The sequence below is a fragment of the Salvelinus sp. IW2-2015 genome, linkage group LG4q.1:29 (genome assembly GCF_002910315.2).
Source record: "Salvelinus sp. IW2-2015 linkage group LG4q.1:29, ASM291031v2, whole genome shotgun sequence".
Taxonomy (NCBI): Eukaryota; Metazoa; Chordata; class Actinopteri; order Salmoniformes; family Salmonidae; genus Salvelinus; species Salvelinus sp. IW2-2015.
The window spans coordinates 39,229,433-39,256,308 of record NC_036842.1 but is presented as its reverse complement, the minus strand read 5'-3'; the positions used below and the strand labels follow the sequence as shown (position 1 = coordinate 39,256,308).

Genomic DNA, 26,876 nt, shown 5'->3' with positions numbered 1-26,876 from the left:
CTTTTGTTTTGTTGATGTTAAGGGAGAGGTTATTTTCCTGCCACCACACCGCCAAGGCCCTCACCTCCTCCCTGTAGGCTGTCTCGCCATTGTTGGTAATCAGGCCTACACTGTTGTATCATCTGCAAACTTGATGATTGAGTTGGAGGTGTGCGTGGCCACACAGTCATGGGTGAACAGGGAGTACAGGAGGGAGCTGAGTACGCACCCTTGTGGAGCCCCTGTGTTGCGGATCAGCAAAGTGGAGGTGTTGTTTCCGACCTTTCCCACCTGGGGGCGGCCCGCCAGGAAGTCCAGGACCCAGTTGCACAGGGCGGGGTTCAGACCCAGGACCCCAAGCTTAATGATGAGCTTGGAGTGTACTATGGTGTTGTAGGCTGAGCTGTAGTCAATGAACAGCCTTCTAACATAGGTATTCCTCTTGTCCAGATGGGATAGGGCAGTGTGCTGTGTGACGGCGATTGGATCGTCTGTGGATCTATTGGGGCGGTAAGAAAATTGAAGTGGGTCTAGTGTGTCAGGTAAGGTAGAGGAGATATGATCCTTACCTAGCCTCTCAAAGCACTTCATGATCACAGAAGTGAGTTCTACGGGGAAATAGTAATTTTGTTTATTTACCTTTGCTTTCTTGGGTACAGGAACAATGGTGGACATCTTGAAGCCAGTGGGGACAGCAGACTGGGATAGGGAGAGATTGAATATGTCCGTAAACACTCCAGACAGTTGGTCTGCGCATGCTCTGAGGATGCGGCTAGGGATGCCATCTGGGCCGCGTCGGTGGCACTGTGTTATGCTCAAAGCGGGCGAACAAGGTGTCTAGGAGCAAGACGGCGGTGTCCGCAACGTGGCTGGTTTTCCCTTTGTAATCGTTGATTGTCTGCAAACCCTGCCACATACGTTTTGTGTCTGAGACATTGAATTGTGACTCCACTTTGTCTCTGTACTGACATTTTGCCTGTTTCATTGCCTTACAGAGGGAGTAACTACACTGTTTGTATTCTACCATATTCCCAGTCCCAGTTTCTGGTTTGGGTAGGTTTTAAAAGTCAACGTGGGAACATCATCCCCTATACACTTCCTGATGAACTCAGTGACCCTGTCCGTGTTAGCGTCAATGTTATTCTCAGAGGCTACCTGGAACATATCCCAGTCCACGTGATCAAAACAATCTTGAACCATGGATTCCAATTGGTCAGACCAGCGTTGAATAGACCTTAGCACGGGTACTTCCTGTTTGAGTTTCTTCCTATAGGAAGGGAAGAGCTAAATGGATTCATGATCTGATATGCCCGAAGGGAGGGTGGGGAAGGGCCTTGTAGGCATCTCTAAAAGTTGAGTGATCTCGTGTTTTTCCTTAGCGAGTACTACAGTCAATGTGTTGATAGAACTTCGGTAGCGTTTTCCTGAAATTTGCTTTGTTAAAAATCCCCAGCTACATTAAATGCTGCCTCAGGATATATGGTTTCCAGTTTGCATGAAGTCCAGTGTAGTTCCTTGAGGGCCGTCATGGTATCGGCTTGAGGGGGAATATACATGGCTGTGACTATAACTGAAGATGATTCTCTTGGGAGGTAATACGGTCGGCATTTGATTGTGATGTATTCTAGGTCAGGTGAACAAAAGGACTTGAGTGTCTGTATGTTATCACAATCACACCATGAGTAGTTAATCATGAAGCATACACATACACCCCCGCCTTTCTTCTTCCCGGAGAGTTTATTCCTGTCTGCGCGATGAACTGAGAACACAGCTGGCTGTATGGACAGGGACGGTATATCCCGAGAGAGCAATGATTCTGTGAAACAGAGTATGTTACAGTCCCTGATGTCTCTCTGGAAGGAGATGATCGCCCTGAACTTGTCTACTTTGTTCAGAGACTGAGCATTAGCGAATAATATACTCAAAGCGGTGGATGGTGTGCCCGCCTACTGAGTCGGACTAGAAGTCCACTCCGAAAACCTCTTCTCAGCTGGCGGCAACTTGAAGCTGCCTCTGGGATAAGTTAAATTGCCCTGGGGGGTACAAACAAAGGATCCAATTCGGGAAATGTGTATTCCTGGTCATAATGCTGGTGAGTGACCCCCGCTCTGATATCCAAACGTTCTATGTAATAACACAAAAAACATTCTGGGTTAATAATGTAAGAAATAACCCACAAAAAAACTAAATACTGTAAGGTTGCTTTTGAGCTAGAAGCAGAGCTGCCATGTCTGTCGGTGTCATTTGTATTTTTTGTATTTATTATGGATCTTCATTAGCTGCTTGCCAAAGCAGCAGCTACTCTTCCTGGAGTCCAGCAAAATTAAGGCAGTTTATTCAATTTTAAAACATTACAATACATTCACAGATTTCACAACACACTGTGTGCCCTCAGGCCCCTACTCCACCGCTACCACATATCTACAGTACTAAATCCATGTGTATGTTTAGTACGTATGTTATTGTGTGTGTGTGTGCACTGTTCCATCTTATCTTACAAAGTACATAGTAACAAAATACATCAGAGTGTTTTTGGATGCTGGCTGCCAGACAATGAATTGCTTGGTGTGGTGAATGAGTGTGTCATTCATCTTAATATGGTCACCTGATGACCTCCTGACCTGTCAGGTGAGCTGTCAGGTGACTTGGGGGCCATTTTGGAGAGGCACTTTGCCACTGTGATAGTGAGTTTGATAGTGAACTGGGCATTTACTTCATAATATCCACATCACCATTGTTCGTATGTCACAACCATGCTATGTCTGTCTGGTACAACCCATACAATAGAAACACATGTAGTGCACTGAGCGTGGGTTTGTGGGAGTGCAGCAGTTTTCCTTGCAGGCTCGTTAGGCACTACTGACCTCAGTTTTACCGCCTCATTTGTAACATGGGACTGTAGTCTTCAAACTGACACAAAAATATGCACGTTCCCCTACTAGCTATTTTTTAACCGCTCTCGGATGTCGTTCCACTCACCCATATATCTACATGAATATCTCAGTATTTTAAGGAAGTGGTATTTCTCTCTCCTTCCCTCTCTCTTTCTTTCTTGCTCTCACTCCACTTTCATTGTTTGATCAGGCTCGTGATGTTTCGGCAGTCGTCTCCAGGTCTCTAGAGCTCAATTTGCAAATCAAACTGGAACACGTCCCCAGTGTGTGTGTGTGTGTGTGTGTGTGTGTGTGTGTGTGTGTGTGTGTGTGGGGTGTGTGTGTGTGTGTGTGTGTGCATTTGTTTGTGTCCTTGTGCTTGCATGCTTGTGTGACTGAACACTTCTCCTCTTTACTTTCATGCCACCAGGACATTAAAGTACACGTTCCCTCTAAACGCTTGGAGATCGAAAAACAAATGCCTACTGAGGGGATTTAAAGCTGTCTAGCTGCAGTATAAAGCCACCTAGAAATAGTTCCATTTAAACAAAGTCAACTAAACCCCCCTCGAGGGTAAAAACAGTGGTGAGGTGAGATGAACTCTACCTCTCCAACACGTGTTTTAAATGCACATTCTAAACGTGTGCTTTGCCACAACTCTTACTGTGATCTGTGTATAGTCGTAAATCTACCCCAGAGATAATTCACTGTCATTACATCCCATACCTCAGAGAGTTAGATCAGATCACAGTGGAATACTTATTTTTTATAGTCCCACTATTGTTCTTTTGCAGTACTGGAGACCTTTACACATTCTCATTATTTTCCTTTACACCTAAAGGATATGGCATGTTGCTAATAATATCTCAATCCTAGTTTCCTCTTGGTTTTATGGACGTGTGGCTTGTTTGATCTCAGGGATCACGGTGCTTAAATATCTTCATAGTCCTAAGGCGAAAAAAACACATCAATTTCACTTCTCTGCCAATGGAGGGCCTTCCAGCAGAAGCCAGTCAAGGACCCTTCGAGACCATTCAAAGTAATTTGGTGTTTTCTCTGCTGTGGATTAAACCTCATAAATACTTTAGATTGACTGGAGGGCTATTGGAGTACCTAGAGTAAACACCCTTACGGACAAGTTTAGGGTTGGGCCGTGTATGACACATACTGTCTTTTACATTTTTCAATAAATGTGAATATTTGGAAATACTTTTTAGGTTAAAACCTGCAGTCAAACTTGTGCAATATGTTAGGAAAAAGCAGATTGCCTCCTTCGTTTCATCTGTCACATTATTTTACATTATGAAGCTTACTGTAGTTCCCCAGAACAGTTGAGCCAGTCACATGCTCGTTGCAAAGAGCACAAAAAGACAAAGCGGGAGCTGGTGAGTCCATAGAGTCCCTATCGGCAAGTCTCTGTTGTGTGGCCCACATGAGATGAAGTTACATTTGTATGAAATTCACTAATAAATGTTTGCCATCAGATATCTTATAGCGGCTTTTTGCCATGTTTTAGGAGTTAGAGCGCTATTATGTGAGTTATCTACACAGCTTCCATTTTTTCTTTGTGCTTCCTACTAGCATTTTTTTCCTCCTCCGTTCTTCTGCCCTCTGCTGCTTGTACACATGCTGCTCTTCCTTCAGAAAAGCATGCATCATAACTTTGTTCATTTGCACAATTTCTCTTGTTTGCTTTCGATTGTAAATGTCCACACTCACGTAAAATAAAATTGTTTATCTACTAGCTATGTACTAGATTGTATAACTTCCTGAGCTGGATTTGCCTGTCTTTGCATTTAGTTTGTTACTTTTCGCTCGTTAGCATTTAGCTAACAGCGTCAGTGTGGTTTCGCTATTATTTGAGCAAATTTTCGGAGCATTTTGGTAATAGAGGCCCAATGGGCTTTTATTGCATTTTTAGGGCTCTCCTGTCTGCTATGCCGGTAATATCATAAATCACGGGATGGCAGAAGAACGCTATGACAGTTTGAAAATCTGGATATCACCCAAGCCTAGACAAGATTAACATAGGTGAATAGACAAGATTAACATAGGTGAATAAGATAGCATTTCAAAATGCCTTGACAGTACTAGGACATAAAAATACAAGGGCAGGGATGGGGTCCTTGCCAATATGTGGCCCCCTGAGACGTGATCTATAGGACAATGGATAATGGCTCTATGACATTTCCAATTCGATCAGAGGCAACAGCTTATCCTCGGTAGGGATGGTCTGGCCTCCGCTATCCTTTCGATTCCCAGCACACTCGCAATTAAACAATTAAAGTCCTCATCAATCCCCCCCCTAATGGTACGTGACTGAAATCGAAAAGCAAGCGGTCGGGGGTGCTTAAGGAAAAAGAACATCTTGGTCTTTAACTGAATTAAGCAGCTCAGGGTGATGAATTTCCACTCTTATTATGCAACCAAGGCCAGATAAAAAGAATGGTGGTTGAGTTTTTCAGGAACATCCCTCTAAATGTTCAGCCAACATTTGCTGCATGAGAATTATATTGAATGTTATCATCTCGCTTGTCGACTGCTATAGGCTATTCATTTTTCTCCTCTGTTTTGATATAGGGAGCCAAACTTTGTATTGGGTGAATTCCATGGCAAAAGTGATGCTGAGCCTCAGATTTTCACTTTACAATGTATGTCAAACAAAAAAGAATAATTGCAAAGTTAAACAAACCATACAACTCTATGCACAATCACTACTTCTAACAATGTCCACTGAACATTTGACAAAAACACATTTCACTAATGTTCTCGCTAACGTTCAATCCCTGGACAATAAAATAGATGAGCTCAGGGCAAGGATCTCCTTCCAGAGAGACAGAAGAGACTGTAATATACTCTGTTTTATGGAATTGTGGCTCTCTCTGGATATATTGTCCCCATCCATACAATCAGTTCAATCAAATCAATCAAATTTATTTATATAGCCCGTTTTACATCAGCCGATGTCACAAAGTGCTGTGCAGAAACCCGGCCTAAAACCCCAAACAGAAAGCAATGCGGGTGTAGAAGCACGGTGGCTAGGAAAACTCCCTAGAAAGGCCAGAACCTAGGAAGAAACCTAGAGAGGAACCAGGCTCTGAGGGGTGGCCAGTCCTTCTGGCTGTGCCGGGTGGAGATTATAACAGAACATGGCCAAGATGTTGAAACGTTCATAGATGACCAGCAGGGTCAGATAATAATAATCACAGTGGTTGTAGAGGGTGCAACAGGACAGCACCTCAGGATTAAATGTCAGTTGGCTTTTCATAGCCAATCATTCAGAGTTAGAGACAGCAGGTGCCGTAGAGAGGGAGTCCAAAACAGCAGGTCCGGGACAAGGTAGCACGTCCAGTGAACAGGTCAGGGTTCCATAGATGCAGGCAGAACAGTTGAAACTAGAGCAGCAGCATGACCAGGTGGACTGGGGACAGCAAGGGGTCATCAGGTCAGGTAGATCTGAGGCATGGTCCTAGGGCTCAGGTCCTCCTTCGAGAGATGAGAGAGAGAAATAAAGAGAGAGAGAGAGAAAGAGAGAGAGAAAATTAGAGGGAGCATACTTGAATTCACACAGGACACCGGATAAGACATGACAAATACTCCAGATATAACAGACTGACCCTAGCCCCCCGACACATAAACTATTGCAGCATAAATACTAGAGGCTGAGACAGTTGGGTTCTCCATTCAACGTGTGGACAGGAATAAAGAACTCTCCGGGAAACGCATAGTTGGAGGGGTATGTCTCATGATTTACAACTCATGGTATGATTGTGGTAACATACAGGAACTCAAGTCCTTTTGTTCTCCTGATCTGGAATACATCACCATCAAATGCCGACCGCATTAGTTTCCGGTTATAGTCACTGCTGTGTACATTCCGCCACAAGTAGACACCCTAACGGCTCTCAAAGAACTAGACTTTGTAGAAACTGGAAACCGCATATCCTGAGGCCGCATATATTGTAGCTAGGGCCTTTAAAAAAGAAAATCTGAGGGAAACGCTACTGAAATTCTATCAAAACATCTCCTTTGCTACTCCTTTTGGAAGGGCCTGCTCTTCCCTGCCCATTGGCAGAAACTTAAGCAGGCAGCACCCGTAATCTTTGAAACATTGAATTACTGTGGAATTCTATTCATTCCTATGGAAGACTGCCAATATGGCCGACCAAGAACTGTTCAACGTTGGTCTGACCAAACGGAATCAATGTTTCAAGATTGTTTTGATCATGTGGACTGGAATATTTTCCGGGTCGCCTCTGGGAATAATATTGCCGTATACACTGACTCAGTGACCTGGGTTCATCAGGATGTGCATAGGGAACGTTGTTCCTACTGTGACAATTAGAACTTATCCAAACCAGAAACTGTGAATAGATAGCAGCATTCGCACAAAACTGAAAGGGTGAGCCACCACATTTAACCACGGCAAGGTGACTGGGAACATGGACGTATACAAACCGACCAACTTTGATGTCCGTAAGGCAATCAAAGAGGCAAAATGTCAGTACAGAGACAGAGTGGAGTCGCAATTCAACAGCTCAGACACAAGACACATGTGGCAAGGACTCCAGACAATCACGGATTATAAAGGGAAAGCCAGCCACGTAGCGAAAAACAGACACCTCGATTCCGGACAAGCTAAACACCTTCTTCACCCTCTTCGAGGAAAGCAACACTCTGATGTACCCCACCACTCATGAGGACTCTCTGCTCACGTGGCAAACGTGAGTAAGACATTTACGTGTGTTGACCCTTGCAAGCCTGCCGGCCCAGACGGCATCCCAAACCACGTCCTCAGAGCAAGCGCAGAACAACTGGCTGGAATGTTTACTGACATATTCAATCTCTCACTATCCCAGTCTGTTGTCCCCACTTGCTTCACAATGTTCATCATTGTTACTGTACCCAAGAAAGCAAAAGTAACTGAACTAAATGACTATCACCCCATAGCACTCACTTATGTAATCATGAAGTGCTTTGAGAGGCTAGTTAAGGACAATAGCACCTTCATGTTACCTGATACCCTAGACCCACTTCAATTTGCATTCCGCCCCAACAGATCCACGGACAATGCAATCGCCATTGCATTGCCCTATCCTGCCTGAACAAGAGAAATACCTATGTAAGAATGCTCTTCATCGACTACAGCTCAGCATTCAACACCATAGTGCCATCCAAGTTCATCACTAATCTCAGGGCCCTGTGTCTGAACCGCTCCCTGTGCAACTGGTTCCTGGACTTCCTAACGGATTGACCCCAGGTGGTGAAGGTAGGCAACAACACCTCTGCCACGCTGATCCTCAACACGGTGGGCCGAACTCCCTCCTGTACTCCGTGTTCACCCATGACTGTGTGGCCACACACGTTTCCAACTCAATCATCAACAGTGGTAGGCCTGATTACCATGTCAGCCACAGAGATCAGAGATCAGGAGCAGACAGTCCTCATTAGCTGTGGGGGCCCATGTCAGTGGCTCGGTGTTGCTTTCCTCGAAGTGGGTGAGGTGAGCGCCTTGGCAGAGTGGTGCCAGGAGAATAACCTCTCCCTCAACGTCAACAAAACGAAGGAGCTGATTGTGGACTACAACAGACAGCATAGAAAGCGTGCCCCCATCTACATCGACGGGGTCACAGTGGAGAGGGTCCTCGGTGTGCACGTCACTGAGGACCTGAAATGGTCCCTTCACACCAACAGTGTGGCGAAGAAGGCGCAACAGCGCCTCTTTAACCTCAGGAGGCTGATGAAATTTAGGTTGGCCCCAAAACACAGACTTGTATAGACGCACCATTGAGAGGATCCTGTCGGGCTGTATCCCTGCCTGGTACGGCAATTGCACCGGCCAAACCGCAGGGCTCCCCAGAGGGTGGTGCAGTCAACCCAACACACCATCTGGGGCTTAATGCTTACCCTCCGGGACATATAAAGCACCCGGTGTCACAGGAAGGCCAAGAAGATCATCAAGACCTCAGCCACCCGAGCCACGGCCTATTCACTGCACTACCATCTAGAAGGCGGAGACAGTACAGGCACATCAAAGCTGGGACAGAGAGACTGATAAACAGCTTCTATCCCCAGGTCATCAGACTGTTAAACAGCCACCACTAGATGGCCTAGGCCCAGTACCCTGCTCTGATCCTTAGTCACTGTCACTAGCCGGCTACGACCGGGTACTCTTCCATACACCTTTAGGACTGCTGCTCCATTTATATAGTCATTGAACACTGGTCACTTTAATAATGTTTACATACTATTTATATATCTACTGCTGTAAAACATTTTTGATGATTTTTAAATGTTTATTATTGTGTGCTTGTTTTTGTATTATTTTATTTTCAACTGGTGACCGGTGTCAGCCTGCAGGCACCCGGCCCGCCACAAAGAGTCGCTAGAGTGTGATGAGCCAAGTAAAGCCTCCCCCCGGCCAAACCCTCCCCTAACCCGGACGGCGCTGGGCGTAGTAATGCCTCTAGCGCTACGATGCTGTGCCTTAGACCGTTGCGTTACTCGGGATGCCCTATTTTGTGCTTGTTCGACATTTACTGCATTGATTGATAGGAACTAGGAACATAAGCTTTTAGCTGCACCCACCATAACACCTGCTAACTGTGTACGTGACCAATACAATTTTATTTAAGTTGAATTGTGCAGATGCTAAATTTGGTAACAGAATGAAGGCACAAACAGCACAAACCGTCTTTCTGTTACCAAACTTTGCATCTGTACTGTTCAAATCAAATTGAATTGGTTGCGTACACAGTTAGTGAATGTGATATGTTCAGTGGAAACAGTTAAAAGTATTCCTTGTGAATAAAGTTGTATGGTTTGTTTAACTTTGCAATCATTGGTTTTTGTTTGGCGTAACTTTTAAAGTGAAAAATCTTAGTCTCAGCATCACTCTGTCACCGTGCAATTGCTAATAACTGTAATAACAGGAAAGATAAAATACACCACACTGAGATGAGGTACAAATAAGTACCTCATACAGTGCCTTCTGAAAATATTCACACCGATTTACTTTTTCCAGATGTTGTTGTGTTACAGCCTGAATTTAAAATGGATTAAATTGAGATTTTGTGTCACTGGCCTATAACAACGATACCCCTTAATGTCTGAGAGGAATTATGTTTTTAGAAATGTGTAGAATTTGTATTCAAAACCTTTGTTATGGCAAGCCAAAATAAGTTCAGGAGTAAATATGTGCTTAACAAGTCACGTAATAAGCTGCGTGGGCTCACTCTGTGTGCAATAATAGTGTTTAACATTATTTTGTAATGACTACCTCATCTCTGCATCCCACACATTATCTGTAAGGTCCTTCATTCTAGCAGTGCAAACACATATTCAACCACAAGGAACAGGTTTTCCAAAGCCTCGCAAGAAGGGCACCTATTGGCAGATAGGTAAAAATAAATAAATAAATAAAGCATACACTGACTATCCCTTTGAGCATGTTGAAGTCATTAATTACACTTTGGATTGTGTATCAATACACTCCAAAGACACAGGCGTCCTTCCTCACTCAGTTGCCAGAGTGGAAGGAAACTGCTCAGTGATTTCACCATGAGGCCAATGGTAACATTAAAACAGTCACAGAGATTAATAACTTTGAAAATCTATGGCAAGACTTGAAAATGTCTGTCTAGCAATGATCAACAACCAAATTGACATAGCAAAATGATAATATTGTACAATCTTGTACAATCCAGGTGTGCAAAGCTCTTAGAGACTTACCCAGACAGACTCACAGCTGTAATCACCACCAAAGGTGATTCTAGCATGTTTTGGATCAGGGGTGTGAATACTTATATGAATTAGATATGTCTGTATTTTCTATTTAATAAATGTGCACATATATATTAAAGCATGTTTTCACTTTGTCATTACTGGGTTTTGTGTGTAGACGGGTGAGAAAAAACATACATTTTATAATTTTTTTGTTCAAGTTGTAACACAAAATGTGGAATAAGTCAAGGGGTATGAATACTTTCTGAAAGCACTGTAACTTGTTTTCCCAAAGATCCTCCTGATCTGAAATAAACACCTACTGTTCCTCTAAAGCTTGTCTGGTTTTATAGGAGGGGTATTTTATCATTCACTCATACCCAAAACTATTTTTCTTGGCAAACGTCAAGCAGAGCCAGATGAAATGCCTTATTTTATTGACTGCATGAATATTGAAACACATAACTTGTGAAGCATTTGTCTGCACCATAAAGATTTGACTTGTAGTTACAAAGTTTTGTCTGAGATTTGTGCACATTCTACATTTGAGTCATTATTTTGCTTTGTTGCCTACGAACTGGTTGAAAATGCTGCTTTATTTGGAAAAGGAATACTCTCAATGTGCTTTAAAATTGGAAATGAATTTATGCATCATGTTAGAATATGGTGTTTTAAACTTGCACACAGTGGGATTGAGAGAAAGATAAACAAATGTTGGGAGAACAAGAGTGAACAAGCCTATGGTTTAGGCTACCTAGGTAAGACCGACACGCATTTCTCCCTGGTTCCATGTGTTTATCCTATATTTAATTCCCCCTGCAAGTATGTATTTATACTGAACAAAAATATAAACGGAACATGTAAAGTGTTTGTCCCATGTTTGAGGGAGTGTGCGTTTGGCATGCTGACTGCAGGAATGTCCAATAGAGCTGTTGCCAGATAATTAAATGTTAGTTGCTCTACCATAAGCCACCTCCAACGTAGTTTTAGAGAATTTGGCAGTACGTCTAACCAACTTCACAACCGCAGACCACGTGTAACCGCGACAGCCCAGGACTTCCACATTCGGCTTCTTCATTTGTGGGAACATCTGAGACCAGCCACCCGGACAGCAGATGAAATGTAGAAGTATTTATGTCTGTAATAATGCTCTTTGGTGGGGAAAATTAGCTGGGCCTGGCTCCCCAGTCATGTGAAATCCATAGATTAGGGCCAATTAAATTTATTTCAAATGACTGATTTCATTATATGAACTGTTTTGTTTAATATATTTGTCATTATACTTTTCCAAAAGCCCAGATGTTCATTTACAGTCCAGTTTCATGTTAAGTTACATGGTTTCTGTTTACTAAAATTGTCAGTTTATTTTCTCAGGCAAACATTTGTTTCTTTCACTATTAAATGTAATTTATCTGCTGCATTAGGGCCTATCCTGTAGTGGAGTGTATGCAGTGTTTAGGAGCTCATAAAAATGTGTTAATAGTTAGGAGGTAGATGTTTCATATATTTACTTGTTTCATTTTCATATTTTGCTTCTTCTTCGTGTAAGTTTCGGCAGAATTGATGCTGTGTTGCGTATTGCTGCCTTTCACAGGTCTGAGTGTGAATTGCACAGGGCAAAAGGGAAGGGATTTTATTTTATATACTGTATATATAACCATACACATATACACCACTATACCCCCCAAAAAACACCACCCCGATTCCACTACTTTGCCCTAGCATATCCTAGTCCATGCCAACAGCCTGGGAGAATGGAACCCCTTCTCTTAAAACTTCCTGTAAATCTTCTGCGCTAAAATCTGGGATTTATGCTCAATCAGTAGAGTACAATTAATAACCATAGCTATACACGTAAGACATCCTACCTTACTAAAGCTCATCCTCTCTGGATCTCTCTCTTCAGGTCTACTCACTGCGGGGCTCCCAGTCGAATCACTCATCTTGGGCTATCCTCTGCTCTCTTCACTGCCTTAGCACAGAAAACTTTATACCCCACTCAAACTACGGCAATCTCAGCCTGTCTCTCTCTCACAGGGCACTTCTGATCCCCAGCTGCATGCCCACCCCCACAGTTGACACAGTGATTTCTCTATCCCAACCTTACACTCTCTCTGACTATGCCCTTCTTCACATTTTTCACATCGTGGATCTCCCTTCTACACACTGCTGCAACATGTCCGAATCCTTGGCACCTTAGCGGGTTTGGAACATAGTCCCTCACAGAATAGCAAATAATAACCTAACCTGACCTTTTTAAGGTAGAAACTCTGTGTCAAAGCTCAACAAAACAGGGTATTCTCAGTCTCGTCAATGCCAACCGGTCTACGTCTCACCAAATGGCGGGTCCCACCAGGAATATTATTTTTCATTTGATCCACCTCTACCCCACTGATCACTCTACCCCACTGATCACTACCCCACTGATCACTCCTTTGAGCAGCGTCCTTCTCCGGTGAGCGTCCACTGGCCCTGGGTGGAGGATGAACAAATAATCTAAACAATTGCAATTCTCTGAACGTTCACAGATGTAACAGTTTCCAGTTTGTCCTTTACCCAGCTTGAAACAACGTGTGGGTTGGACAAAAAAGCTGAAATTCACTTTTTCACATTTTATTTCTCCGAAATAATCTCTGGTAGGATTCTCAGAGCAAATGTTGAAAGTCTCTAAATGATGTGGATATATTGAAGAAACATCTCGAGACATCAGTCAGGAAGTTAAAGCTTGGTCACAAATGGGTCTTCCAAATGGACAATGACCCCAAGCATATTTCCAAAGTTGTGGCAAAATGGCTTAAGAACAACAGAGTAAAGTGGCCATCACAAAGCCCTGACCTCAATCCTATAGAAAATTTGTGGGCAGAACTGAAAAAGCATGTGCGAGCAAGGAGGCCTACAAACCTGACTCAGTTACACCAGCTCTGTCAGGAGGAATGGGCCAAAATTCACCCAACTTATTGTGGAAAGCATGTGGAAGGCTACCCGAAACGTTTGACCCAAGTTAAACAATTTAAAGGCAATTCGATCAAATACTAATTGAGTGTATGTAAACTTCTGACCCACTGGGAATGTGATGAAAGAAATAAAAGCTGAAAGACATCATTCTCTCTATTATTATTTTGACATTTCAAATTCGTAAAATGAAGTGGTGATCCTAACTGACCTAAAACAGGACATTTTTACTAGGATTAAATGTCAGGAATTGTGAAAAACTGAGTTTAAACGTATTTGGCTAAGGTGTGTATTGTAAAGTTACGAATGAGATGCCAAAATTGAGTTTAATCGTGGCCTGGGGTAGTTAGCGGTTAGGGCCGCTGCCTTCAGCGTGCACATATAGGTCTGCTTTGTTTGCGTGTTCGATTCCGGCCCACACCCTTTTTGAAAAAATAACTCAAAATGTGTACTTAAGTAAAAGTGTTGTTAATTAGATTGTAATTTGTAAAAGTAGCCCTCTTAAGAAACTCCTCGAGTAAAAAATTATCCGGTCACAAAACAGATTAAAACTAGTCAAAAGTTTTAGAACTCCCCCATTTTTCCAGTTTTTATTGAAATGTTAGCACTTCAAGTCCAGTGACTTGCGGTAATCTGCCAGAGGTTAAATAAACATTTTAGGTTACCAAAACCTGAAAAAGAATGTACATTTCAGAGTTATAAAAAAAGTAATTGTTTTAGGGAATAAGTAATGGGTTAACAATTTACAGCTGTTCTGCAGCAATGTAAGTAAATTAAGCGTTGAAAGTTGATGCTAACAAGTCCTACAAACCCTCTGTCTGTATAAAAGCAGTATGGGAACAGACTGTGTTACTAGACCCCCTTAAGCATTATTTGGACAGTATTGTACTGCAGGAAGTAGTGTATTGCTTTCATAATGGTGAGAAAAAGGCAGTTAACAAAGGAAGACAGACAGACCATTATAACCCTTACAAGTGTAGGTCTTTCCTTTAGAGAAATTGCAAAAAAAGCCAAGGTGTCAGTGAGTAGTTTCCTACACCATCAAAAGACACTTGGCAACTGGAGGAAACTCTGACAGGAAGAGGTCTGGCAGACCCAAAGACACAACATAATCAGAAGACATGTTTCTGAGAGTCAACAGCTTGCGTGATAGGCAGCTCACAGGACAACAGCTTCTAGCACAGCTTAACACTGTTCGAAGTAAGCAAGTCTCAGTTTCAACTGTGAAGAGAATACTTTGACCTGCAGGTTTGACAGGTCGGGTGGCAGTAAGAAAGCCATTGCTAAGATGGCAAAATAAGAAAAAGAGGCTTGCCTGGGCCATGAAGCACCGCCAGTGGACTACTGAAGACTGGAAGAAGGTCTTATGGACCGCTGAATCAAAATTTGAAATCTTTGGTTCATCTCGCAGGGTTTTTGTACACCATTGAGTAGGCGAAAGGATGGTTCCTCAGTGTGTGATACCAACTGTCAAACATGTAGGAGGAAGTGTGATGGTCTGGGGCTCTTTTGCTGGATCCAGAGTGGGCAACTTGCACAGAGTGAGTGGCACCCTGAACCACAACAGCTACCACAGCATTTTGCAGCGCCATGCAATACCCTCTGGTGTACGCCTACTTGGTCAGGGGTTCATCCTACAGCAAGATAATGACCCAGAACATACCTTCAGGCTATGGGGTTTATCCTACAACAAGATAATGACCCAGAACATACCTACAGACTATGGGGTTTATCCTACAGCAAGATAATAACCCAGAACATACTTCCATGCTATGTCACAACTACCAAGAAGAAAAGACAGTAGGCTTCAAATCATGCAATGGCCATCACAGTCTCCAGACTTAAACCCCATTGAGCTGGTTTAGGATGAACTGGGTAGAAGGGTGAAAGCAAAGCAACCTACAAGTACAACACATTTGTGGGAACTTCTGCAACAGTGTTGGGAAGAACTTTCCGAGCAATATTTGTTTTCCGTTGTAGAATGAATGCCACGAGTGTGTTTGGCTGTTATGTCTAGAAAAGGTGGCTACATTGATAGGTAAACCATTTAGCGAAAATGTTGTTAAACAAAACGATTCCATGATTTATTTTGTCTCCAATTGTTTATTTGTTCTATGCTTTAATTTCAGAGTACATTTAGACATTAAACTGTGTGAATTTCAATAAAAATGGAACAAATGGAGGTGTTCTAAAACTTTTTACCGGTAGTGTAGTTTGGTAATCTTTTACACATTATAGTAAACTGTGACAGCAAACAAAAAGGCCAACAACTTAGTGCAATTGATTTTACAATAATTTATTATTATTGGTGCCTACCAGCACCATCTTGCAGATGTCTTCCATCACAGGAAGTCTCCAATGACATCAAAGTCCGTAAGCTGTACAGTTTCAATTACGGTCTTATTCAAAGTTGACTTAGTATCTATCAATGTGCTCAATTTCATCAAAAGGTAAATGGTACTTGAGATATTGGAATAATTTAACAATTTCAATAGCATTAATGAAATGTATTTCACCAAGTGTGATGTTTCGATGTTTCGAAATAATTACTCAGGATGTCGGTTGTGAGATGAAAGCTTCATTTTATTAATACTTGTTCACGTTACATTATACCATTTTTGATTCTACAAAACAATAAAAGAAAGTTGCTAGCCAGGATAATCACTTGTCACTTGTACATAACTGGCACGTTCAGTTTTTTTTTTAAACTTCCTGCTGCATGGCGTTCTGTTACTTGCAGTCAATAGCGTAATCCAATAATAACTGATACAACAGAAATATGTACATAGTTCTCTCAATCTCCATCACATTAATTCAAATACAATTACTCTTAAATATGTAAATAACTGTAAAATAAAATATCTTAAGATACAGCTCAATAAATTCACTGTAAACATTAACTCTGCAACCCATTAAAGATACAAAATCCTCCCCCCATGAACAAAATTGTTCATCTATATTTCTAAGCAGTATATCAACTGAATGTCCATCTTTTGATCTGTTTTTGTTCCATTTTCAGTGTGGTCATCAGGTTGTTTGCTAGTCTTGCTCCAATCACAGCTCCCATGAGCTCCAGGTGTGGCAGCATCATTTTCTTGAGTGGAGCTACCCTGGACTTGGATGTCACTAGACTTGTCGTTATTTCCCTGTATCCTTGTCTTGTCATTCACCTTGCAGGTAAGCTACTGTAGTTTCAGTGTGTGGCTGGTCTGTGGCTGCATGTCTGTTCTGTACCACCTTGGTATGGTGAGCTGGTGTAGCTGAGGTAGTTCTGAACACCACTGTTGCCATTCTCGTATCCGATCAGGTGGTAACTCTTCGCCCCAGCTGAGTCCCCTCTCCCACATTTCCTGGAACATGCACTTGATCCTGATGTTGAAGGGGGTCAGGAAGCCAAGAGAGTCGAAGATACGTGCAGACGACTGCAGAACACTTCTCTTTGTGCTTTCCTTTTGCTTTAGAATGCTCAGTAGCGGCCTGAGGTCAAACACAAGGTAATCTGTTCCCGGTCTCCACACTCAACCTAAAACTTTGGGCACTACTCCTTGTGTTTCTAGCGCCAACGGGTGGTCAGTTGTCGTATTCTCCTCCCATTTTGTTTTCAGTTCAGGAGAGTTGGTCATCCACCTGCAGAGGTCCATGCCTGCAGCAGTCAGCATTCACTTTGCAGTTGTTGTCACAAGGTAAGCCTCTTCAACATCGCATGAACTTGCAATCAAGTCATTTACATTGAGTGACTCTCTCAATGTCTCTACAACTTCTGGTTGTTCTGTTTCATATTGTTTCAGGTGCGTCCTGATTGTAGCTGCGAGCAAGAATGGACTTGGGGAAGCTCCAAATACCACTCTGTTCATCCTCAGCACGTGCATATCCTCTTCATTTTCTCCCCTTGGTGGGCCTGTGAGCCCCAGGAATCTCACGGCATCTATGTCTCTCTCTTCTAGGGATATCTGCAGGAAAGCCTTCTTGATGTCTGCCATGAATGCGATCTCATGTAGTCTAAACTTTATCAGAACAATGCTCCACGTTCAGGTTCGGTCCTGTGAGTAGACAGTCATTGAGGAATTGACAGGTATCTTCATGGGACGAGGCATCAAACAACACTCTGTTTTGTCGTCACCTTGTCCTCTCGGAGTACTGCATGGTGAGGTAAGTAGTATTTCACATTGTCTGCGCTTGATGAGTTGTCTTTCGGCACGTCCTCTGCCATATCCTGTTGTAAGTAGTCCTTTATTACTTCGTTGTATCTGCTGTACAACGTCCCATCCTTCTTCAGTCTTCAGACCGTCAAACTGTTTCTTGGCGATTCTATAGTTATCTTGGAGTTGTGGTATTTCTCATTTCCATGGCAACTCCACGTGGTATCGTCCATCTTTGAAGGTGGTTGTTCTCTCGAACCTCTGTAGAGCCTCGTTTTCCTCTGCATTCTGTGTTTTCTCGCTTGTGATACCCAGAGACTCAAGCTCCCAGAATGCATGCAGTTGTTTGGAGACTAGACACTTTACATGGACACTGGTCACTGCAACGACCATCCAAAGGTGCTCTCTAAAGCAAACATCATCTCTGTCAGTTGCTCCACTCAGCCTGATACTATCTGCCAGTAGTACTCTGTTCCTATCAGGACAGAGAGTTCAGGATCATTGTCATCTTCTGGAAAGTCTGCGAGCTGCAGTCCCTTTCTATTGAGCTCATGTTGAATCTGCTCACCAGGAGCCTTCATCACAGCTTTGCACACTTGTGGGGTTTCAATTGCCTCTATTTCAATTCTCTGCTGTTTGTCCCAGACATTCTCCAATATTAATTGTATTATGTTGCTTTGGGACGTTGCTGGAGCAGAGGAGCCAAACGTGTGAAAAGTGAATGCCTCTTGTCTGGTCGCTTCAGACGCTTCACAAGATTTTTTATGTACAACGCTTCTCTGACTGCCTCCATCTAGTAAGCAACGAGCTATGTTCCTGCTCAATGGGCCTTCTACCCATGCCTTTGCCGTTTGTAGCAACACAGTGTTCTGTCCATCTGGTTTCATCTTCACTGAATGGGGAATAACTGAGGAAATAACAGCATCTGCAGAAACAGTAGGGGGTTGCACCTCACTCCTCTTACCGGTACACACAGCAATTTGATGTCTGCTTCCACATGTTGCACATGACTTGTCTTTGACTTGACATAATTTTGCTATGTGTTTCTGTCCTAAACATACAAAACATCTTCCCATTTTCTTTCGTTTCTCTTTGCTTGCAGCAATATTGTGGTCTGAGCCTGTTTTCTAATTTGTGGTCTGCACTGTCACAGAATAGACAGTTTTGTTCCTTCTGGCTGGCTGTGTGCAATGCCGCAGCAGATGGCATGTTGGGTCTTTTTGTTTTCATTTCATTGGAGGAGCATGACTTGTTCCATGGTTTGCTCTCTTTCTGTTGGTTGCATGATCTTGTCATTTGTAGTGCTCTCTCCCTGCTCTGAACCTCCCTCTGTACGAAACTGACTACTTCAGACACTTTCCATTCATCATCTACTCCCCTTAGACGACTAATAGTCAAGAGCTAAGTCTTCTGGAATCATATGCAGTAAGATTGGGCATAGTAGGCTTCCGTAGGATTCTGGCAATACACCCAGTGATTCCAAACTCCAATTCTGAATTTCACATTCATCATATAGCTGCCTCAATGCATTTAGATCAGAGGATTTCTTTACAGGAGTGAGATTCAGCAGCTTTGACATGTGAGCACTAATCACAAGATCCTTCCTTTCAAATCTTGTGAAGAGCGATTGCATCATCATAGTTACTGTCTGTTAACGTCATTTGAGGTCAGTGGCAGTAACCTCTGGATCACACTAGCACTGAGGCAACCAAACATGTATTTGGCATATTGATTGACTTGAACATATAGTAAAACAATTAATCTAAAAAACAGATTTTCCTTCATTAAAAATACATGTACCCCCTACAAATATGAACATGTATTATAATCCACATAAGAATTCACACGAGACACACTGTGGCTTAAATAGGATACTTGAACTGACGCCCAGTGGACCTGCAGTTTAAGTTATTGTATAGCCTACAAACAGTTCCAGCTGGTCCTGGCGGTAATTTTAAATATTCAATATTTATTAAAATCCTCCTGCTGCAGGATTATTTTCCTGCTGCGACAAAATGGGTATTATTAAGATCTGACATCTGTACATGTAAGTCCAGTTGGTTTGTATTCAGGAGATGAAGGATTGAACGAATTGAACAAAGGTTTGTACTCAGGAGACGAAGGTCTGTACTTCATAAGCCCTCGCGTCATCACACTTATGTCATCCCACGGCCATTGAATCCGCTTCTATCATCATTCTTTTTTTTTGTTTGTGTTGCTACGCTTCACCGGTTGGTCCATGCTCCACTGTGCATTCTAAAGCGCACGCAAATGTGTGCCAGTATTTCTGGGCACGGGAGGGCATTCTCCTGTCTTCTGTTTTGTTTGGAATTAGGCCTATGTGATGCTAATTAATGAATATGTTGTTGATACCATTTATATGTTCAAAGAGTGTTTACCCAGTCTGCTTTAGACATGGTTATGATTTCCGAAAGTGTTTTGCTTATATTTTAAATGCGAGTAATTGGATCCTTGCTAGATTGTGGGCCATTTTGAAATGCTCTACGGTGTTTACGTGGCCATGGGGGAGGTTAATATATAACGCTGTGACAGGTGTTTGATTTTGCCATTCACAGAATTGCACATGTAGAGGGTGGTCAGAGCCTAGTAGACCCCACCTGTGCCTAGTGAGTTATATAATGCATTTACATTTACATTTAAGTCATTTAGCAGACGCTCTTATCCAGAGCGACTTACAAATTGGTGCATTCACCTTATGATATCCAGTGGAACAACCACTTTACAATAGTGCATCTAACTCTTTTAAGGGGGAGGGGGGGGTTAGAAGGATTACTTTATCCTATCCTAGGTATTCCTTAAAGAGGTGGGGTTTCAGGTGTCTCCGGAAGGTGGTGATTGACTCGGTGGTAATGCCTGCTTAGTCCGAGTCCTTTCGTTTTGTTTCATTGCCTTTTTGAAACATTATCTTCTTTTGTATTACTATCATTTAACTTTTCCTCCTGCTAATGTTGAACAGTAGGCACCTACTGCATATTGTTGTAGAGATTTGGGGACTCGAACTCGGGCCCAGCGACTGTCAAACCAATTCCAAAAACACATTCTGTGAGTCCATCCCAGACACTGTAATCGCAGTTATGTTAAGGTTGCTACATTACCGCCTTCCTTTGGGAGAGCATGCCCCCACACTTCTCTATACCAAGCTGACGTGTACACGCCTCTCCGATGGTCTCACAGGCGACATCTCACTTTTGACACTAATGTAGCAAATTCGGTGGGGGTAGTCCCGACCGGGATACGAACCCGGGTCCGGCGACTGTCAAGCCAACACCTTAATTCGATACGCAAAGATGTTAGAACCCCTTTATGGCATTGCTAGGTGTGGAGTACATTTCACAATAATATATTGTTACTCTTTACTATGGTGAAGTTTGGTCTCATCATCCTAAGGCTTCACGCTTCATTCTGTTTCTGCAGATCATCACATATTTGATGTGCATTGCGATGGCTTTATTCAGTGGTTAAAGGGGAGCATGCCTTTCAAGTGATCCGCTCCATAAAACTCTTTGAAGGGTGCCCATGTAAACAGCTCGTCTAATAGAAAGCGTTCAATAATTCCGGCCTGAAAATGTCACAAAGTGAGACATATAAAAGGCCTTTCCATCAACTTCCATCAAATGCTGATTTTGTTTTCCCTAAATATAATTCATTCCAAGAACCTGCGTGCGAAAGCTGCTTGCACTCCTGTCTCCTTGGCACGCTTTTGCGTGAGGTGCAAAATTAGTACCTTTGATCCGGTGTTTCAAGTAGACTAACTAATCCACTACACAATGCGAAACGGCTCGCCTCAAAGACAGGTTGGCCAAGGCATATTGCAGTCATTGCGTTTTTAGTTTCTCCTTTCTTCATTACGGGGAGATTGTGTTTGTAGTCCTTGAGAGATGAGATTTTAACAGCATGCTTTTAGGATGAGTTGAAGAACCCTGATAGAGAGCTGCAACTATGAATAGACTGCAGTGTAGCCTAAACACTTAGCAGATTTGACTTTCAAGGGCCTAGGAAATGTTTTGAGTGGGAAATTCAGGGTCGTTGGAAACTAAAGCAATATGTTTGCTGTATGGTAGTCGACCATTTATTTGGGGATCTTGATGGGTCAGTGAGTATTGTATAGGCCTTTAGTTGGTGGGTGAGGGAATAAGAAAGAAGGAACACTGAGAAATGAATGGCTGAATGTGGTCTGTTATGGTTGAATGTGATGTGCTATTGATTGAAACTAGCTGTCTCCAAAAACACATTGTGTGAGTCCATCCCAGACGGACACAGTAATGGCAGTTTCGCACCGTACTGGTAACAATATACACTTATGACCCAATTGTTCTCCATGCCGTTCATCTCCTATTTCTTGCCTTCTGTCTCTCCTCTTCCAGTGGCTGGTAGTGTGTTTGGGCGCCAAGGAGACTCGGGGTCAGAGGGTGATGATGAGACCCAGCTGAAGTTCTACACAGAGCAGCACAGGGGACGCCGGCGCAGCAGAGGTGAGACTAGAGAAGTTGTGTGTGTGTTTGTGTGTGCGCATGCGTGTGTAGAACATGGGGATGTGCCAAACTTACTCCTCAGCCTTAAGTGTCCCGCTTGCGTCACCTCACAAGCTTTTGAGGTGACGCGATCGGCTGTGACGCTTGAGGAGGGTGGTCACTTGTGTTTGTGAGGCAGGGGTCTCGAGTTTGCGCCAAGTAATGATCGAATTGGGAGGAAGTGGTACTCGCTAAGCAGCTGTGTGTGTGTGTGGTGTGTGTGTGTGTGTGTGTGTGTGTGTGTGTGTGTGGTGTGTGTGTGTGTGTGTGTGTGTGTGTGGTGTTGTGTGTGTGTGTGTGTGTGTGTGTGTGTTGTGTGCGTGCGTGCGTGCGTGCGTGCGTGCGTGCGTGGCGTGCGTGCGTGCGTGCGTGCGTGGCGTGCGTGCGTGCGGTGCGTGCGTGCGTGCGTGCGTGCGTGCGTGCGTGGCGTGACGTGCGTGCGTGCGTGCGTGCGTGCGTGCCGTGCGTCAATTGTCCATATACAGTATGTGTGTGGAAAGAGGAAACTACGGCTAGAATTTACTCTAAGTGGATTTCAAGGGCAATTTCCCATTTTCGTCAATGTGATTTTCTTAAGTGTGTTTACACAGAAGTTTGCTCTCAATAGAAATGTGCCTGCTGACCTTCGTCAGTACTGACTGCAAACTTTTGTTGGGAAGCTTGATGATTTGAAAAAATCCAGTATCAACTCCATCCGCCCAGCCCTGGGACATGCTGCTATGCAAATTCGTTTCCCAAATTCAACCAGATTTCAACACCCCATTTGTTCATTCTCTATCACTGACAGAACCAAAGCTTCAATAGGCTAGTGTGTGAATTGATTTTTCACTGAAGCAGCCAAAAGCCGTTGAACGACGTACATCCTACCACCATAGAATAATTCACGTTGGATCTACTGTAAAAACACCAACACTTAGTTTATGGAAAAATAACAGTGATAACTGAAATCTCAACTCTAAAATAATGGCTTATGGCTACATTTCCTGTTTGACAGTGGTGGTGTTAAAAAAATGGCAATTGTAACTGTATGGGGAGCATTGGGAGGGACTGAGCCGACTGCAGTAAGAAATATATATTTTGGATTTGTGAGTGAGCTGGGAGCAGGGAGACATTGGCATCCCAGAGTGATGTTAGAAGGCTTTATAGCACCATCAATGACTCAGCAGATACATGGCTGAGTCTGAATGTAAGCAAGCTGATCAAATGCCTTAATGGATGCCATGATTTAGTCTGCATAACCAAACTGACAATTTGAGTGTGTGGTGGGTGTGTGTGTGTGTGTGTGTGTGTGTTGTGTGATGTGTGTGTGTGTGTGTGTGTGTGTGGTGTGTGTGTGTGTGTGTGTGTGTGTGTGTGTGTGTTGTGGTGTGTGTGTGTGTGTGTGTGTGTGTGTGGTGGTCTTGGATGTCTTGTGAATGTGCTTCGTTGTTTGCGAGCGCGTCCCTGTGCATTAATACATTCATGTTTGCATAATAGTCATGTTTATTTGTGTTTATGATTGTGTATGTTATATGGGTGTATTATGCCAGTAAGCTTATCTTAGCTGTTGGCTGTACTGCAGACTTCTCTATAAAAAGGACACTGTTAACATGCATTAGCTGGAGACCGTGGGCGCACAAGTGTGAAGGGTGCTAGTATGGAAGAAATTCAGATTGTGTGTACCAAATGTACTTGTGCTTTGAGTATTATGTCGTTTTGTTTGCAGTTGGCATGTGCTAGTGTGTTTGTGTGGTTGCCCTTCTGCCGTTTGTGTGTGTGTGAATGAATGTGTATATAAGTGTGTGAGTGTCCGTATATATGTGCCAACCTATCATCCCCTGCGTTGATGTGTGGTCGTGTGTGTGCATCTGTTAGTGTTATCTGTAGGCTTTTACAGTAATTGAGGGCCCCCTCACAGACCTAATCATTCCCGAGTGTTCACACAGTTGGGATTAGTTGCTGGGGAGCTGTTGTCATAGACACCCACTGCTTCAGTCCAGCCAAAATGGCAGGGTCATTAGATAAATCCAGGTGATTGGAGTGTCTCTTAATCTCTCTCTCTCTCTCTCTCTCTCTCTCTCTCTCTCTCTCTCATCCTCTTTTATGTTTGTCCCCACCCACACACACACAGTGGGCATTACTGTTCGTCTACCCGGGTGATTGGAGTGTCTTGTCTGTTTATCAGTCGCAGTGCTAAGCTCCATCACTTCCATATAGCAATCAATTCCCACATTTGCTGGAAATAGCAGCTATTGGAATGTAACACCGGCACAGTATGAGCCATATGTGTAAGGTTGGTTTCAGAACATGTGTGATTCCAGGGGTTAAAGTGAGGTAAAGCTCAAGGTGAGATGCTTTGACTGGAAGGAAAAGTCAAGTTGTATCATTACACGTCATCCAGAAGCAAATAGCAGGCTGTCCATTGACCCTCAATAACAGCTCTGCCCTCACCTTGGTGACTGGTAATCTGGCTCTTGATATGACACCTGCGTGCTGCTGTATGATGAATTCCACTCTATGGGAGATAATGAGCTCATTTCAGCTCCCTTTCTCCCCAATGTGGAGAGAAGCCCACAGACACCTTAAGGGCATCCAAAACAACCCATCTATAATGCTGTCAGAGATGATGGTGTCATTTATCAGCAACACTAGATGTTGTACTGGTGGAAAGAGGCTGGGCATTCTTAACATCTTTTATCATGACGATTAATTGCCTCTGCTGGACTACAGCCCTTGTGCTGTTCATAAATCAGTTTAGAAAGAACCCTGGATGGTTCCGAGCTCACCACCAAAACTCCAATCAAAACACAACAACTCCCCCTACATCTACAGGAGCCAGAGACTAACTGGAGTGTATGTGGTGGTTTTAGCTAGTTTGTTTTTCATGAAAAGTGAAAGTTTGGTGGTACAGTGTGTTTGAAATTAAACTGTTTGATCGTTTTTGGACCACCAAAAGTGGTTTTGACATGGTGCTGATTAATACATTTCAGATTAAATAGACATGTTCAGAAAATATTTCATATTCCTGTATATTCTTGTTTTTGAATCCATTTCTTTGTTGTGTCCTAACAGCTTCAGTCATAATTTGCATGTGTTTTCTCTGCACCTTCCTTGAGTTTTGATGTGAGACCTAACTCCTGTCTCCCCCTCCCTCAGGTTGTCCACACAGCCCGATGAACAAGGCCACTCTGACGTTGATCACCATCAGTACGTGTGTCCTGGCTGTGGTTTACGGCACGCAGCTCTCCTGTTCTCTCACCGTCAAGGTCACGCTCCACGTGCCCGAACACTTTGTTGCCGACGGTTAGTACTACTCTCTCTCTCTCTCTCTGGCAGAGACTCTCTCTCTCTCCCACAGTATACTGTAGTATTTGCAGTTAACTATAGTATAAATACTGTAATAAAATAACTAGTGTATAAACTATAGTAAATACTTTAGTGTTTTTGCATAATGTTGTATACTGTAGTATTTACCGTAGTGTTTCTGCTGACATTACTGTAATATTTACAATGTTATTGGTTTTATTATGTTTGACATATAAGTGGAGTCTTTCTCCTTGAGGAAACCTACTGGAGAAATACTAAAAGAGAAAACGATCTATAACGTGTTCAGCGCTCCTGCTCTTCTCTATAACCTGCAGGGAACACATTCTGTGGTCTATACTTGGCATGTAGGTTTCTCACTAATGGGTGGCACACATCGGGATATAGGGGAGGGGAATGGGCAGGGTATATGCAAATTAAATGCTGTAGTATTTACTATCGTTAAAAAGTGTAATGTTTTTGCGGACTAGTGGTTTTGCCTGACATGACTGTAGTATTTACTACAGTGTTTTTTTAAAGGTAGATAATACTGTAGTATTTACTATAGTATTATACAGTATACTACAACATTCTATAGTAAGTACTACACATAATTGAGAGATACTACATGAATCCTTGTTAATTAGGCTGGAACAAACAAAACAGTCATAATTGCTATGCATTTCTATGGACCACTGTTAGATAAACATGCACACACTGTCAAAACTGCATCAGGGGACAAGCCACATGCATCCTGACAGAATAGGCAAATTTAATAGATAATTACTCCAGTTTCCAGAGTATTTACACTTCCATCCTGACTGAGAGGTCTTCGGACATGGGAGGTCCATGGGTATAGGTCTGGAGTTGGCAAGATACCAGGACTCCCCATTCCTGGCCGTAAGCTAAAGGGCCAGGGGAGAGAGGGGGAGGGATGGATGGAAGGAGGAGAGTGATTATGAAGAGCCCAAGCAATTTAATTAGCCACTCGCTTATCTTCTAAGCTGTGCGTCCAACACATCAGCAGAACAGAACAGGTAGTCTGGTCACCGATGCCTCAGTCATCCAGCCTAAGGTTGATATTATTTTGGTGAAGTGCTGTCCTGGCCTTAACCAGGAGAGCACCATTTGTTTTAGCTCTTGGTGGACGCTGGGAGCATTTGTAGTTAAGATAGCACACGCACGGCCGCCATTTAAATGGCAGCAAATGGGGGGCAGAAATATCCCTCATCAGCCGCCCGTGGCAGACTGGTGCTAACTCAGTCAGATTGGGGGATATTATCAGGGAGCTGAGTGGGCTCAGGAGTGTAAATACCCAACAAATGCAGAGCAGAGACCCCACCAACAGATATAAGCGGGGGGGGTTTCAATCTTTTTTAGATTTTTTGGGTTGATAT

At 43.1% G+C, this 26,876-nt stretch overlaps 1 protein-coding gene across 1 annotated transcript in view; it reads left to right on the top strand.

The window, feature by feature from the left end:
* Positions 1–26,876, top strand: part of LOC111960926 (astrotactin-2-like) — a 361,731-nt gene that overhangs the window by 64,612 nt on the left and 270,243 nt on the right. The window contains exons 3-4 of the mRNA XM_070442905.1: positions 22,051–22,158; positions 25,333–25,479. Coding sequence (XP_070299006.1) covers positions 22,051–22,158; positions 25,333–25,479 — 255 coding nt within the window. The remainder of the gene's footprint in view (positions 1–22,050; positions 22,159–25,332; positions 25,480–26,876) is intronic.